Source organism: Dermacentor albipictus, chromosome 2, assembly GCF_038994185.2.
Source record: "Dermacentor albipictus isolate Rhodes 1998 colony chromosome 2, USDA_Dalb.pri_finalv2, whole genome shotgun sequence".
In the NCBI taxonomy this organism is placed as follows: Eukaryota; Metazoa; Arthropoda; class Arachnida; order Ixodida; family Ixodidae; genus Dermacentor; species Dermacentor albipictus.
The window spans coordinates 168,129,485-168,146,304 of NC_091822.1; the positions used below are offsets into that span (position 1 = coordinate 168,129,485).

At 50.2% G+C, this 16,820-nt stretch overlaps 1 protein-coding gene across 1 annotated transcript in view; it reads right to left on the reverse strand.

The window, feature by feature from the left end:
• LOC135910607 (uncharacterized) overlaps positions 1-16,820 on the reverse strand; it is a 375,300-nt gene that overhangs the window by 98,764 nt on the left and 259,716 nt on the right. The window contains exon 6 of the mRNA XM_070534413.1: positions 2,138-2,269. Coding sequence (XP_070390514.1) covers positions 2,138-2,269 — 132 coding nt within the window. The remainder of the gene's footprint in view (positions 1-2,137; positions 2,270-16,820) is intronic.

Sequence of the window (16,820 nt, forward strand, 5' to 3'; positions counted from 1 at the left end):
TATATCTTCGCTCGCCGGCACCTCCTCGGGTAGCGGCTTCGACGGGCCGGGAGGCGCGTCGTAATCCTCGACCCTCCAACGCTCTACGCCGGCGCATGCTCATACGCAGGTGCCAGATTATTTGACAGGATGTGTGCGTGTGTGCGTCGCATCAGCTATGCTACGTATATAAGCACGTGTCGTGCGCCTCCTGCCAACTCCTCCCGCGCCTGATAGATAGGCAGGTGGGTGGATATATATATATACACATACAACACGGCGGGCTCTCCTCACGTACGAGATAGTCACACTCCAAGCGTTGATCCCGTGTGCTATGCGCGTGTTTGTGGTACGCGCCTGGCGCGCGTATCGATCACTGTCTGCCGCGTGGCGCCGGGGAGCCCAGCTTCGCGCAGGGCATGCGGCAGCGTATGCACCTCCACGCCCTCCTCTGTCCGTGCGTCCCTGCACGTCTTCGACACAACCGACGTGCCCTTGAACGAAGAAGCCAGTGGACTGGGAGCGGCGTGCGAGACACCCCACCCCCTGGTGGCCTGACGACGTTATTAGGGCCGTGCTGTTTAGGCCCTTCGTCCTTCGTGGGGGAGGAGCACGTCGACATTCGCGAACGTGCTGCGATAAGCTTCGAGGCGAGGAGACAAGAAGATGACTCCTGGCCGTATGGCGTGCGGGGGAAAGAAAGAAAGAAAGTTGAGACGAGGTGGACAAGCTATATCTGTGTTTTGTCTAGCCTGCACCTTGCACTGCACTGTTTCCTTTCTTTATGGGAAAGCTGCTGGGGAGTTGTCGGGCGGTTCTCCCGAGTTGACCTTGCAAAGCACCTCAGAAGGCGACGATGTATAGTTGATCAAGCAACGCGTGAGAGACTATAACGAAACGAAGACTTACGCAAAATGATATACGCGACAGCTGTCAGTTGTTTACACAAAACTGGACAAGTCTGACAACCGCACAATCTCATATACGCCCCAAACAAGCACGACAACCCCCGTTGTTTTCGGAGTCCTATTGCGCATCTATACTTTTTCTCGCACGTCCGCTTTCTGGTGGGTTTCAGATTCCGGACGAAGCGACGCGTCCTAAACAACAGAAGATTTGCACGTTTTTGAGCCGACGACGCTAGCGACAGGGCAGATCTCGCATACATTTTTCTATGGAGAACCCTATATGTAGTGCATGCAGCTCATATATCGATCAAAGGACTCACGCAGTGACGTTATCCTAGCCGTAAATTGTTGCACACATATGGCACAGAGAGAAACTAGGCTTTGCCTCCATCCGCTTATCCCTGCAACGTCGTAGATACCTGTGAATATGATGACAATACGGTGTTCGTGACGTCATGTGAACTCCCTAAAAGATACGTTACCAACCCGGAGCTTGAACACACGCGTCGATAGAAACAGGAACTCTGCGGAGGTGCGCAGAGTGCGCTGCTGGAAAGACACGGCTCAACCTGCTCCGTTGCGGTGTTGCTGGAAGAGATCGGCCCATAATGGGCTCGCTCGCTGACCAGGAGCGTAGCCAGGAATTTTTTTTTTTCGGGCGAAGGAAAAAGTGCAGGGGGGGGGGGTCGCACTTGACCAGAGGAAGAGGTTTCGTCACACATCGCTTTACGTCGAGCCGAGGGCCGCCTTCAGTCCCGTCGACGCCACTGCGAGTCCGTTTGCGTTGGATCGCGAGCTACGCGGTGGCCGGGTTTCCGCGATAGTTATGCGTGGTCTCTTCATCCCGCAAACGTGTAAGGCCACGTGACCCGCAGGCGTTGTAACACTGGCCAACACGGGGCCGAGACACCAAGTGTAGCCGTCGGACCACACAATGCACACGCGTATACGCACGAACATGCATGCACGTACAGTGCTCACGGAATGAAACGCGTCAATTTAGGGCTAGCTAATGCGCACACTTTCGTTTCCATCGGCTGCAGTTCGCGTCGCATCGACGTAATTTCGGCGCGTGCACTCAGATCGAAGTGCGCGTCACCTTCGGTGACCAGATTCCCGGCGACATGACATGGTACTCTCGAGTACTTTACACAAATGCCGGGTTCTACTAAAGGCTGCCTGTCGCATTTGATTCCGTGAGCCCTCTACATGCGCGCAACGCGCGCGCATGGTGTGAACACGCTTCTTACCGTTGCAGGCCACGGTGGCGTTGCCGGTGAAACCTCGCTGGCACTTGCAGACGTAGTGTCCCGGCAGGTTGCAGCACTCGGCGTTCTCCACACACAGGGCGGCCAGCGCAGGGATCTCGCACTCGTTGATGTCTGCGGAGAGAGACAAGGAGGAGGCCGCCGTTACTTATATGTAGAGCGCTTGTGTGTATACGTGTTCCAGTCGCTTACTGCCTGTAACTAGCTTGCGTGTGTAATTAATAAAGGGAAGATCAGACATCCACCCGTTCGTAGCAAGATATACAAAGGAAGAAAACGTCAAAGAAACGTCAAATAGCTTGCGTGTGATAGCTTGCCTGTAATATATGATTACGTCGTTCGTTTATGCTAGACGCTGTAAAAGTGTGTCTTCCTTCTTCAGAGGCGCTTCATGACTGGGGCTATTTGGCACGACACGACTGTATGTATGGTGTATCGTTGAGCTGCCAAGGTGGCACACACACACGGACCGCGCGTGTCGGTCGGTTTGTGCTCCCCCTTTGCAGATCAATAATACACCTTACAGTCGTGCCTTCTTCACTCATTAAGTTCCCAAGAAGCGTTACGGAACTCTTGCACCTATATTGGCACACGAAGTTCCGATTACGCAGTACGCCGTATCAATGTAACCTGTATGCACGTGCTGCTATGAATGTCTCAATGTTGCGTGCGTGTGTGTGCGTATGTGTTTCTTGTGTCATCTTTTGGCCGGCGCGAGGTGTCGATAACATCGTAGAGACTGCAGACTGGCCTTCTTTGAACTGCTGTAGTCAACTAAGTCAAACAATCTTGTACACATGAACTTACAACGCTAAAAGTTTTCGCAGTCAATCAACGCGTCAATAGACAATCAGTCAATTCTCGGGCGCACACGTGCGTTTACATCTCGTGCCAGACAGTTCCTTCGACACTGCAACCGTGCAATGTTCAATATGGAAGCGAATACCGATCAGCATCAAAGCAATCAGTACACGTATATAACTAGAGGAAATACGGTTTTACTACGTGCATGTGCACGAACAGAGGTTTTCAGACTTCAACAGGAACGTATGTTACGAAGAATCAGAAAATAATAAACTGAAAAAGGAAACTAAGAACAGACATAGGGCAGCTAAGTAGTCAGCCTATCTTGGAGATGAATGTCGATAGTTTTAGCGCCAAGAAACGCACGACGCTGGCAGGAGAACGCACAAAGGACACAGCGCTGTGTCCTGTGTGCCTTCTCCTGTGTCGTGCGTTTCTTTGCGCTAAACACTATTAACGTGCAATGCCAACTAGCCCACCAGTCTGTTTTGTTGGACTCGAAAAGAAAGCTTTGAAATGAAAGGAACGGGTAGTAGCAGGTAACGATATATACCAAAGGTCAAGCATTCGTCGGTAAAGAAAAATCAAATAAAAAATGAATAGAAAGAGAGGGATGTTTAAACGCATTAACACGCGTGCAGAGAATGCTCCCACGTTAAGGTCACGCATGGTAACGTCGGGTCAAGCATACTGCCGGGCAAAAAAGTCAAGGAAGCGCATTGTTTCTAACTATACCCTCGTCTCCGCCGCACACGGCCGTGAACTCGAAAGCACGAACCTTTTCTCAGACAAGCGCAAAAAAAAAAAAAAGAACCGGACAAGGAGAAAAAAGACAGTCGCGACACGTTCCGTTGGCAAAAAACAGGCGCGCTCGTTTTCCGCACGGTTCCTCCCATCCGGCGCAAGGTCAGACTCTCACCGCCGGTGGAGCGGCGCCCGCAGTGCGGCCGAGAAAGAAAGAAAGAAAAAAGTAAAGGTAACGTGGCCTCTTCAGCCTCACACGCGCAGCAGGCTTCATCATCATCATCATCATCGTAGCGACGGAAGGAAAACGCCGGCCGGCAGTCCCACGCAGACCCGACCTCTCTCTCTCTCTCTCTCTCTCTGCACTGCGTATTGCCCTATCGGCACGCGGCTGACACACAACGCGCTCGTGGCACCCCACGAGAGAGAGAACAACAGCGCGAGGCGCATCGGCAGATAACGGCAACGCCTGCCTGCGCTAAGAACTCGTTGACCAGGCGACCCGCTGCTGCGTAGTAACACAGCGCGCGGTTCGGCAACGCGAGGATGACGCGACCTCTCCGATGAACGGCGAGAGAGGGAGCATCCTTTTCGGTAACCGTTGTTGTGCGCGCCGGTGATTCTTCTCGCCGGCCTCACTCTGAACTTTGGGTTAGCGGGCGATATAAGAGATCCGCGCGTGGCCGTACGTACACAGTGCGATGCGCGGTTCTTCTTCTTCTTCTTCTTCTTCTTCTTCTTCTTCCGGGTGCGTGCGTGAGGATGGCCGACCGTGAAACGATTTTCGGAAGGCACATGCGAGATAAGCCCCGTTATAGCACACACGCCGCCCAGAGTCCGCATGCGTGCAGCGCGTGCTGCAAAGACAGCGGCCACGTATATACACTATATAGCCTATTACGCGTATAGCCTTCGTCGGCGCACACGTGAAGCGCGCGAGCGCTCCCAAATCGCCGTTTTCGCAAATCCTATACGTTTCTTCGTCGAGCTTCCTTTTTTTTTGTTTTTTTCGTCGACTCTCCGTGTACCTCTCTTTCTTCCGCTATCTCGCTCTTCGCTTTATCTTTAGTTTTATTTTTCTTCATTTAGCGACGGTCTTCCGAAGTGAAGTGCAACTCTCACGGGGAGAGCTCGCGCTCTTTTATGAGGAAGCTTCATCGCGAACAGCCGCTCGCGCGATCTTTTTTTCCTGCCCGAAAATGCGCCCCGCTTAGATTCGCACGTTCGCACCCCCCCCCCCCCCCTTTTCGCGCGCACCATGGAGAGGTGAGATTAGGATAAGAGGCGCGCTGCCATACAACGCGTGTGCCCGGCCCGGAAGTCCTGGACGGAACCGGTTGGCCCGTAAGTTTTGGTCCCTCTTCCTGGGCCGCCCTGCAAACTCGGCGACACCGCTGACTTAACGACACCGCACGTGACGCAACCGTTTCCCGATGCCCGATTGGACCGTTGTATACGAAGTTTACGTATACTCGCCAGTGACCGTAGAGCTCGCAAATAATCGCACCGGTGTGTATAACAATGCTAGTAACGACATGTTGAGGCGTTTTGTCCAGCTACAATGTGTTTGAAGATTTAAGTTTTGCACCAACAGTGAAATGGGATGGGGTAGGGCGTGTGGTCGCCATGTAAATATTTCTGCAAATACGTTTTCGTTCGGTGTATATGCCTCCACGTGACAATATGTTTTGAAGCCGAACTTCACTGACATGGACGACAACTGAGACGCATTAATGTCCCAGAACCAAGTGCGTGTTGTACGTGTAATCACTACGTTATAGGCTGTATTCTTAATTCAAGCCAGGAAGCACACTAAAGGAGTTGCTGAGAATCGCAGTCTTTCTCCACTGACGCCTTAAAACAGCCGCATGCCTCCCTTGTACCATGAAAGGCAACTAAATGCTAAAACGTAATTGTCACGGGAAACGGACACACAGTACACCTTTATGGACAATAGATTATGTCAAGTCTCGGTGCAGATTACATTTCATTTTGTTATTTCTTTGCCAAATCGAGAGAAAACTGGGGAGTAAAGCGAAAATGCCTGACAGCGGTCTTAACACCGTTGTCAACATTTCGTACAGCACTCAGATATATGCAAAATAACATGGGTAATAAAAACATGTGAGCAGTTTAATAGACTGCAGAGCACCTAATATCGCGTGCAAACATACATGTAAAGATACAATATTGCATAGACAAACTGGCACAGTAGAAATGAAGGGATTCGGAAGCAAGTTCACAACTGTCGCTAAACATCTTATCAAGATGACGCAAAGCGCGCTAGTTAAAATCTCAAGCGCGCGTTCGTCACTATTTCAAGTCACCTACAAAATCTAGAGTAACTAACACTGCTGCTTCAACTACAAAGGAATAATAACAGAGGTTGTCCTCGGCGCTGGTCAGTCACCAGCAGGCCAAAAGTTGTTGGGCAGTTCGTAGAAAACTTCAGGCGACTGTACTGTTTGTCTCATATGTGCGCGTGCACACACGCAAATACACACAACGAACAAAAATGAAGTAATACGATGGGATAAAACTAAAAAGAAGCGGCCACACCGTAGCGCACGCTATGAACGTTGCCAGTTCGAAGATGTGACAATACACTACAGAGCAGTTAAAGAGTTGTTTTCTAGTGCGCGCTGCCAATTATGCTTTCTCCAGTACAAACACAGGAGCTCTCCTTGGAATCACACCTTCTAGACGGAATGCACCGTCTAGTTACGCATCAAGTGCAGGCAGTTGAACGGGGCCGTTGAAAACGAGTAGGCATCATCATTGTAGGGTGACGGCATCTCTTTCTTTTATTTTCTCTAGAAAAAAAAAACAGCGATGTAGTGGAAATATTCACCAATCAAACAGCTCTCAATGTCGCCATCAAACATCTACTTTTTCTGCGTCTTCTCCTCAAAATCGCCTTTTCCCGCCAAAACGAAAACGCACGGAGTCTCCCTCCTCCCTCCAAAACCGACGCAGCTGGCGCGGTCAACAAGTTCAAGGACACGCGTTACACTGCCGAAGGCAGCGTCTTCCTCTATCACGTCTTCTTACTATTAGCGAACCGGCAGATCCCGTGGCCCAATTTAACCAATAAGAATGCACCTGCACACGGCACCAACAGCCAGGCCGATGACCCGGTGCTCGCAGTTGCGGCGCGGAGACGGCGATGGCGTCTGTCGTCTGGCGGGAAGCGTAACGGACCTCTTGCGCGATCGTTGCGTCATGGTTTGTGGTCGTGGACCGGTGGGACATTTCGACAACACAAAAAGCTGCTTCCTGTTGTCTGGCAGCTTACATCTCGACGTGCCACAAAACTGTTCCTCGGGCTTTTCGTCGCGGAACTTTGAGGGTATACGTTGCGCGGACAGTTGAGACAGCGGCCCGAGGAAAGGAGGAGCACCACCCGCCTCTCCGGGTCTTGGGAGCGCGCTGCAGAGCTTTTAAATGTGAGTACTTGCAAAACTAATACGCGCATTACTCTATTAATTGCTGCTTCTAGTTATAATGCGCATAAGTGTGGGCCCTTAATGAAAGAAAGGTATCGTGGTTTTGTGATCTTTCCGTGTTCGCACCCAGTTCGTACTGCATTTTTAAAAGAAGTGGGTGCTCTAGCAGATTTCATAATTATACACGACCTCGGTGAACATAACGAGTAAGAGCATATTGATTTGATAAGATGACGCTGAACCCATTACGTTCACAAGCTCGAGCGGGAAACGGGAAGGGATGAGGCAGTAGCTGCGGTGTCGTCTGCCTCGCCGCCATTTTTCGCTGGTTTCTTGGGGAAGGAGGTCGCCATATTGTTGTCTGCTGCCACAGGACGTTTCGAAGTTAGCGGTGGAAAGGGGGGGGGATGTCACCGTGTCTGCTTATGCACCCTTCCCGCCTTTTTCTATTGATTTTCGCTTTGCTATGTGAACGCTATAGATAACAGAAAATGCTTATTTATTTATTTATTTATTTATTTATTTATTTATTTATTTATTTATTTATTTATTTATTTATTTATTTTTATTTTATTTATGTGTTATGCATCCAGAAGTGCAGGCACTACCGGAAGGGTGAGCTCTTTTGCGCTTTACAACTGGCCGCTGCGTTTTGCGTTTATGCTCTGGTCAGCGATAATTCCGATACTTGGCCTGTCACTCGCTATATTTTGCTGAAATTTGCTGACGCCTCTGGTGCATTGAGATTGACTACTTGAGCAATACTGTGATATTGGTCAGATTCTGGGTTTGCATCTCGTTGTACGTTAGCGAAATGTTCTGGCATATGTGGTAGTACGTGGCCGTTCTACAAGTTGTACTTTCTTCACCCTACGTAGAAGTTGAGTAAGCCATACGAACTTATTTAATTTTGAACTCCTTCATTACAGGCTCGGGAGAAAGGCTGCGATTGTGAGCGTCTATTTTGACCTGTTTACTGACATGAAAAAGAAAAAAGTGAATCCGCGCAGCATTTGTGTGCAAGTGGAGACGCTGTTATCTTATTCATTTGTGATCAAACGTTTGATTAAGTTGTTATTAGTATGTCTTTGGCGAATGGGTACCTAACTAGGTGCTTTAATTTAAATGCATTGTCGCACTAACAGCTTTGATGGATTTTGGGTTGTCGTCCTGCGAGGCATTTGTCGCGTGGGCTAAGTAACGATGGCCTTCTGCTGCTCAAATCGCTGGTTCGATACCCTGCCACCGCATTCCGATTGAGGCGGAACGCGGAAAAGCTCGTGTACCGTGATTTTGGTGTACGCTAAAGATCGACTGCTCGAAATTTGTCCGGAATTTCGCACCTCCTGAACGGTAACTGTCGGTGATGCTTTCCTGGTTTTATTTTTTATTTTTCGGCAAAAGAATATTTTTTATCAGCATGCCTGTTTGACATTCTTGCATGAGCTGTCGAGTTTTGATCGGGAGATGTGTGCTTTGATGGAGGCTCAATCTCGCTCGGGCTTATATGGAGGAAACGGAGAGGCAGGGAGGGAAAGAGGTGGGGGGGGGGAGGGGGTCGGCTGCGACTCCGCCAGCAAGTGTGTACTTAGCACGGTCGCGCGCGCAGACGGCTTCCTACCTCTGTGTGCGCTGTGTCATCGCCGCACTTGCGTTGAAGCGATGGAGACCGCACGAATGTCATTTCGTCGCTGCAGCTGCCGCGCTTGCTCACACCAGCGTTTTGAGGCGAGTGTCTGCGCTCATCGAGTACGATGTGTTCGTGTTTGATTGTGCGCGCTGACGCCATGCTCGTTAATTCAGTTAGTAAGCGAATGTTTTCAAGTTTATATTGATTGATTGATTGATTGATTGATTGATTGATTCTTTATTGGTTTATCACATATACATGTGATGGGAGGCGAAGGGAAAAGCCATTCAAGGATGGCTTGAGGGAGTCCTTCGCCCCCACACTGGCAAAGACAACAGCAGAGGCACACACGTCCTGTTCACATGGTCGTACACTTTTACAGAACCATCATATTAAGCACAACATTGCCATAAACCTTGACAAAACCATAAAATTAAACACATTAGTTACTGTCCTACGTAGGGCATCATGCGTTAACATACTTTACTTTACCTCAGCATCGAATGACAGCACATTTCATAACAATGTACGCTTAGTAATAGTGACATTGAAACAATATAATTAAATAGCAATCGTAAAACAGCTCTAGTGGTCAATGTTAGGCTAGAAAGAATGTGTACAAGTCAGATAATGTTGCTTCGCGAATATCGATTTGTTTTTTATTAAACTCATTTAGTAGACGTGGAAGTTTATTTTGGAGCATTTGCCGACCATAGCCAGTGTGACAATATGGAACATTCCATATTTCTGTTGTTCTAGTGGCATATGATGCTTCCTTCAAATAACACTATACTGCGCTTACGTCGTGTAGCTGTGTACTAATCAGCCATCGCAATCGATGCTTCGCCTTTCGGACGAAATTGTGACTGTTCTTTTAATTTAGTTATCCCTTGTGGGCACTGTGTTCGTGTTAAGAACCGGCTTGTCTTGTCCTGGCGATGCTTTTGCCGACTTGATGTGACTGTTTTGTCTAATTGACTTCGGCTTACTAATTACATTTTTAGATTTAGGTGCACGTTAAAGAACCCCAGGTGGTCCAAATTTCTGTAGTCCCTCACTACGGCGTGCATCATAATCAGAAATTGGTTTTGGACCGTTGTATACGAAGTTTACGTATACTCGCCAGTGACCGTAGAGCTCGCAAATAATCGCACCGGTGTGTATAGATGTGCGCGCGTGCGCGTGCATGCGTGTGAGTCGCAAAACCACGCGCACATGGAGAAATGGAGGTTTTGGGGACGCAACAGAGGGAACGGACGCAGTAACAGAACGCACAGACGGATTGCTGCTGGATTACTATATATATATATATATATATATATATATATATATATATATATATATAGTGACTGAGGGCACTATACGCGGTAACCAGCCTTGGCTACATACCAACAACCGGCATAGCGATTTCTTGCAAACAAGTTACTCGCGCTACGTGTGTTCCATACCAAGCTACCACTTGAGTTAAGGCCGGCCAACGTAGCCTGCCCGAAGTGTGACTTAACAATACAGCGTAACAAACCATTTCATTATATAGCGTAACAACATCATTTTATTGTCCTACTGACTTTCTCCCCTTCCCCAGGTGCACACAGTAGCCCGCCGGACGGTTACTCTGAGTAACCTCTCCGGCTTCCGTCTCTCAATTTCTCTCCCTCTCTCTCTCTCTCTCTTTGCGAGTCACCTGACCACGGGGGCCAAAGTACACGCACAAAAGAGTGAGGAAAACGAACACATGAAGAAACCAACTCAAGTACACGTTCTTGACCGCGAACACGATGTTTAGGGGAAAAAAAAACAACTTAATTGCAACCCAGGTTGCCAAAGTGGGTTTCCGAGGCAGTGATGCCACCGCAATGTGTGACGGGCTTGTAAGTAAACAGCGCTAAGAGGACTAATTGCGCTAACTACCCACGCGCACGAGCAGCACCTGCGTAACAGGATGTGCATAGTCATACGCTCAGGTAACAACTCGCCATCTTGACGATCGTGCACGCGGAAGGCACGGAAAACGCTGAGCGGCAGTTACTGCCAACTGTGCATGCAGACGCGATTAGCCCGAGAGAGAGAGAGAGGGAGTGAGTTAAAAATGAGTAATAAGGAAAACGGCAGTATTTCTTTAGACCGGACTGAAAAATGTTCCCATTGTTCTGTGCGGCGAGGAAGGTATACCTTCCCGGCCCACGCGCGTCAGTGTACGGAGCCAGTCCTTGAAAAATAAACAGGCCAATAATGGGTCGTGCCTCGTTAAGCGTCCAAGCAGCTAATGGTCACCGAGTGTAGAAATAGCTCGTGGACAGATGTGCGGTCTTTGCGGTCGACGGGCGGATACTTTCCTCCTGGGGAAAGCGCCATCAATGGGAGACGAAGAAGAGAAGAAAGGAACAAGAAAATCTACATGCAATAAGGATGTTTCCAGTCGCACCACACACGCGCGCGCGCGCACTCAAGCACACACATGCAAGGACGCACACGAATAACAATAACAAACAAACAAACATGCGCTCATGCGTTAGTTATATTTTGATACTTTCTTTAAAATCCTAAACATACCAAACCGCGTTGTCACAAGTTCGACCCCACGGACGCATATTTACAAACCATATGCCGCACAACGTAATAGTTTCCTTTGTAGCAGTTGCTGCGATTGGGCGGATGTCTCATATTCCCTTTATTAATCACTTCCCTCCACCTTGCGGGGTTTCCGCAGAACTATTACATCAAACTCTAGCCGTTGCTTCGGAGTTGTTGATGAGTTCGACTTCGCCCTACCACCTGCCGGCCGCCTGGTTAGTTCAGATGGTAGAGCGGCTGCCCGGGAAACGCGGTGGTCCCGCGTTCGAGTCCCGGTCCAGGACGAATTTTAACGCGATAGCGTTAAGGAGCTCGTGTCGCAGAAAAGCCGGTGTCGTCGGCGTCGGGTGTCGGCGTCGGCGGCGTTGACCGTGAGCGATAAATCACGGCAGGCGCTTCATAAATAAAAAGCAACTTCCAAGATTGGCCCGGTGGGAATCGAACCCAGGTCTCCGGAGTGTGAGACGGAGACGCTACCACTCAGCCACGAGTTCGATGCTTCCAAGCGGTGCAAACGCGCCTCTAGTGAATGCGGTGTTGCCTTCGAAACGAGCCGTGGAAAGTTATACTGCGGTGTATATCGGTAATTATGAACATGTAACGTACAGAAGTCACAATTACACGAGTTGCGAAGTGCGTTTCCGCTGCATTTCTTCTGCGCTTTCCGCACACGCAGAGCCATCTTGCGGCAAACACAGAAGACCCCCTCCTCTCAATGTACGGCGCTGCCCCGGCAGGAGGCGCGCCGCGCGCGCATTGGGACCGCTGCCAGGCGCGTCGCGGGACTCCCTCTCCCCTGACGACGCTTCGCCGTGCTTCCGGTTTAGATTACTATCTATCTCTCTGCCCGTGCCGATCACGACGTTTGGCTGGCGTAGATCGTTTCCCCTCCGAGACACCGAGTTCTTTGGTTCGTTTCGTTCGCTCAGGCGCACGTTTCGTTGCCGCGCCCAACGCTGCGTTGCTCGACGCTCACCGCGTGATAGGTGGGCGCTAAGTCCGATGCGGGGCGCATCGTAAGTGATTGCTGTGCCGTAGCGCATTGTCTTATACCCCTTGGCGGGTCGACGGGAACGCTGTCGCGTCCCACTCTTGAAGGCGAAGCTTAAGCGTCCTCCAATTTTTTCTTCAACTACGAAACTTTCTTCTTTCGAGGAACCCGCATGGGTTTCCTTTGTAGCAGTTGCTACGATTGGGTGTGGATGTTTCATTTTCCCTTTATTATTATTCCCAGCACGAGCACAGCTTACGGTGACGACTACACAAGCGATGTTCTTAGCCAGAAATCAGCACAGGGCCCGACCTCTATATGGTACCCCTCGCCCTCTTATTATACATTCATTATACATTATTAGGCATCTTATTATACATTCAGCGAATACCGGGGCATGTGCCTTTGTGACGTTGCAGCGCGTTTTTAAATCGACTCGGTTGTGCCTGCTCAAATAGCGTCCAGTTCGCGACATTCGGTCTTCAAACGTCATGGCGCCTGACTTCTGACTATAGCCAATGCGTACAGTCGCTTTTGAAGTCGTCAGACGAAGTAGTGCTTGCACAGGACACGACTTACCGTTACGTGACACGAGGGTGGGGCCATGGATCATGTAACGAAATCGCTCTTAGATTTGTGCGGATACCTTAAAGGATCCTAGGTAGTAGTAATTAACCTGGAGTTCTCACAGACCTGCCTATCTCTCGTAGTTCAGTTGTAGCTTTGGGACGTTTAACGGGACCGTTTCTCCGTTTAAGTTGAGCGATATCAACGCAAATGTGATGTCAACGCAAAAGTCCGTAGTTTCAGGTCTTCAACACATTCGCAACTACTGGCTCCTGTCTTAGTGCACATAGTATGCAATGCGAGGCTGGCAACCTTTGCCACGGTTCAAAAAAGTGCGCTTGAGGACGGCGAATTAGTCGGCCAGGGGCGTTCCCGTCCAGTGCGCACGCTCACAACGGCATTATGCACTGCACGCAAATAACCTTAATTCCCTCAGTGTGCACACAATGTTGAGCTAATTTTCGCCGACCCGTCTTATTCCTCGTTACTTAATTAGGGAAAGCGACGAGAGAGCCACGACTCCAGCGTGCATGCATGTAAGACGCACGCACGCAAAAAAAAAAGAATATAATTGCCTCGTCACGTCTGCTCGCGTGAGTTCGCTGACTCATTTCACTCGCTGATACATGGCGTGTTACACCGAAGAGAGTAAGACGTCCCGCAGGGCTGGTTAGAAAAGAAAGGTGGGATAACAAGAGGGGGGGGGGGGTACAAGACGTCAAAATAGCGATGAGAGAGACGAGGACAGGAAGGGGTGGGAGCGTCATCAGTTACGTCATCACAGAGGGCCGAGCGACGGACGGGCGCATGCGCAGTTTCGCGCTCTCGGTTCGTCTCGTCGATATACAAACGCATGCGCGTAGATACCGAGGGGCACTGTTATGCATGTGCCGTTCCACAACACACGCAACGGGGGAAGAAAGAAAGAAAGACAAAAAAAGAGAAAGAAAACGAGGTCCTCGGGAACGAACGAAGGACGGAAGGTCATCTCTGGCGTGGCCGCCCTTGACGCGGTGCGACCGAGTGGGGCCATACGCGGCGCGGCGTACGTCGTTTGCGGTGGACATTGTCCTGGACACTATCCTCCCCCTCCTCTTCCGCCTCCCTCTCCATTTGCTAACGGACCGTAGCAACGGGGCAGCCGCTCGATGTGCGGCTATACACTGTGACTCGTGCACGCGTCTATACCCTGTGCGTGGCGTATGCACCTGCAGCTCGCCGAGGGGCCCGGTTTCGCTAAGGGGACCCCGTCCATTAGAGGCACGCAAAGGAGTCTCGCGTTCCGGGCTGCGTGAGGCGGCGGCGGCGGCTGGCATCGGGAAGGGAAGATAAGGAGGCCGAGATGCCAGCGCCGTGATTAGACGCAGGTATATAACGGTGGATGGCGCTGCGAACGTATACACACGCGGTGTATACGCTCGAAAATGCGCGTGCGGGCGACGGTGTATATAATGCTCTCGAAACACACCGGCGCGCGGGAGGGGGGGCAGGTCTGTGATGCTTCGCCTCACGAATCCCGCGCAGTGCGGCGGAAGCCGTGGGACTCGCGTCAGCCAGTCGCAAAGAGAGAACCGGAAGGAGCAGCTGATCGCCCTGCGCGTGGCCCCCACTGAATAGTTTTGCGGAAGGAATCGCTGGTGCACAATGGGCGAGCCGTCGTCGCCCTTCCGTTATCTGGAACGCAGCAGTTGATTTTCGCCGTTGATTAGTTCTGTAGAACTAGTTCTATAGCTCGGCAGCCTTCGGTGTGCAATGCACGGAAACGGCGAGACGGAGGAGAGGGACGCGGCACGTCTTCCGACCAGCTTCTTCTTCCGACTGCGCGTGCACGAGAGAGAGAGAGAGAGAGAGAGTATACGGGTGGCGTGCGCGGCGCATTGAAGGGCGAGGCCACCGCTGAATATGGACGCCGCGATCTTCGGCGCTGTGTGTGTACGACGCGCGCGGCATCAATGCGGGAGGAGATAGAGGCGCGCGCGCGCGAACAGACAGGTGTGTGTACGTGATGCCCGGTTCACCAGACAGACATACATACGTATACGGGGCCACGGTCGCTGGGACGACGCGAACGGGGCTCGGGGTCAACGAACGCTCGCGCGAACTGGGCAAGCGCGACTCGCTCCCGCGGTGTTAACACGGCCCCGGAAGGCTTCCTTCCTTCCTCGTCCCTTCTTCCTGCTCCACCCTGCAGAGACTCTGCCGCGTCAGCGCCTACTCGAACACTTTCGTCGCTGTTCTTTGTTTTTCTTTTTCTCGGGTGGAAGTGGAAGCTGCGTTGGCTCGTGCGTTAGGAGACTGTGTAAGACGGTTCTGCGTATAGCGTGGGTGTGCGTGGGGTTGAACGTGACCTGATTTAGCTTTGCCCACTCCTGACGCACTTTCCATTCGCGGCGCGCGCTGTTAGTATAGCAGCAACAATAATAAAAGAGGAGTGCAATATGATGGTTTTCAACCTCTAATCGACTTTCGTATGGAATCCTCCTCCTCCTCCTGCTCCTCCTCCTCCTCCTCCTCATTATTATTATTATTATTATTATTATTATTATTATTATTATTATTATTATTATTATTATTATTATTATTATTATAGACATGTTGTGTTGCACGTAGACTGAACGTGCAGCAAACGAAAAAATGTAGGATGTATATAAAATTTGTATTTGTCCCTCCTCTTCATTCAGCGTATCCCATGTTTGGTGCGAATCCGAAAAGAATAGAAAACAAATAGGAGAAGGGGGCAGGGGGGGCGAGGGGTTGTCGGTGAGAAGTGACGCCCTCGCGAGGGGACACGGCCGTCACACGGGGCGGGCTGTCGTGCCGTAGCAGGCAGTGCTACGTACGCAGCTATAGAAGCTGAGAGAAGCCGTTAGATCAAAGAGCAAATCACACTCGAGCGCCTCTGTAGAACGAAATCACCTGTATGACGGAGGAATCATTCTCTGCCGGTTCTATTGTGAGGTGTGCGGTGCGCGACCTTTGCGACGAAGTGACCTGCATTTTTTTTTTAATGCGAGGGTAAATGCCTCAGGGCATACAGGGCTATGGGATGGGGATGAATAAGAATGGTTCCATGAATGAAAAAAGATCTGCTGATCTAATGAAGTCCAAGAGGGATCGATAATGTTGTCCCTGCGTCAAAAAAAAAGGAAAAAAAAAGTTGACCTGCATGTACAGCGAATGATTTCAGACGCCCCAAGCACTTTGCTATACAAAGGCGTTCGACTGTACGCTCTTAAAAAAAAGTTTACAGCCTTTGGAGCTTGTCTTTTCCCCAAACAATAATCGTCACTAGCTGCCTCGCTTGCGTTTCCTTTCTTGAATACTCGGCGCTCGCTACTTTCCTGCAGTTCTTGCGTTTAGCTACGTAGTCAAAGTTCAAAAGCTACGCTACGGAAGCTAAAGTTAGAAAACGCTATAGAAGGTAAGGCATAACTTTATAGAAGCTATGCAGAAGCGACAGAGCAAGAGCTTACAACAATAACTTTTTTGTTTTGCTTCATAATTTCTATAGCTTTCGCTGCAATGTTACTTGTGCTATTTTCTACACATGCTGCTTTAGCTCTGTTGTTTCATTATACTTTCTACGGTTAACGGAGAACATTGAACACTTATCGTGACATTGTCCTCAATTTCAAGCACAAAGACAATCTTTGTCCAACACATTGAAGAAATTAGATGATCGTCCTCTGAGTGAACAGACGTTACTAGAGCACCGTCCCGACCGATCATCGGCTCAGAAGGCAGTGAAGGCACTTATATGCTTTCTCAGAACTTCTGGTTTGCGCGAGCGCCTTTAACTCGAGTGCTGTCCAAACTTATCTCCACCTTCTCTCTCCCTTCTCTCGCTTCCCCTTCCCCCTTCCCCCAGCGTAGGGTAGCCAACCAGACTATTGACTGGTTAACATCCCT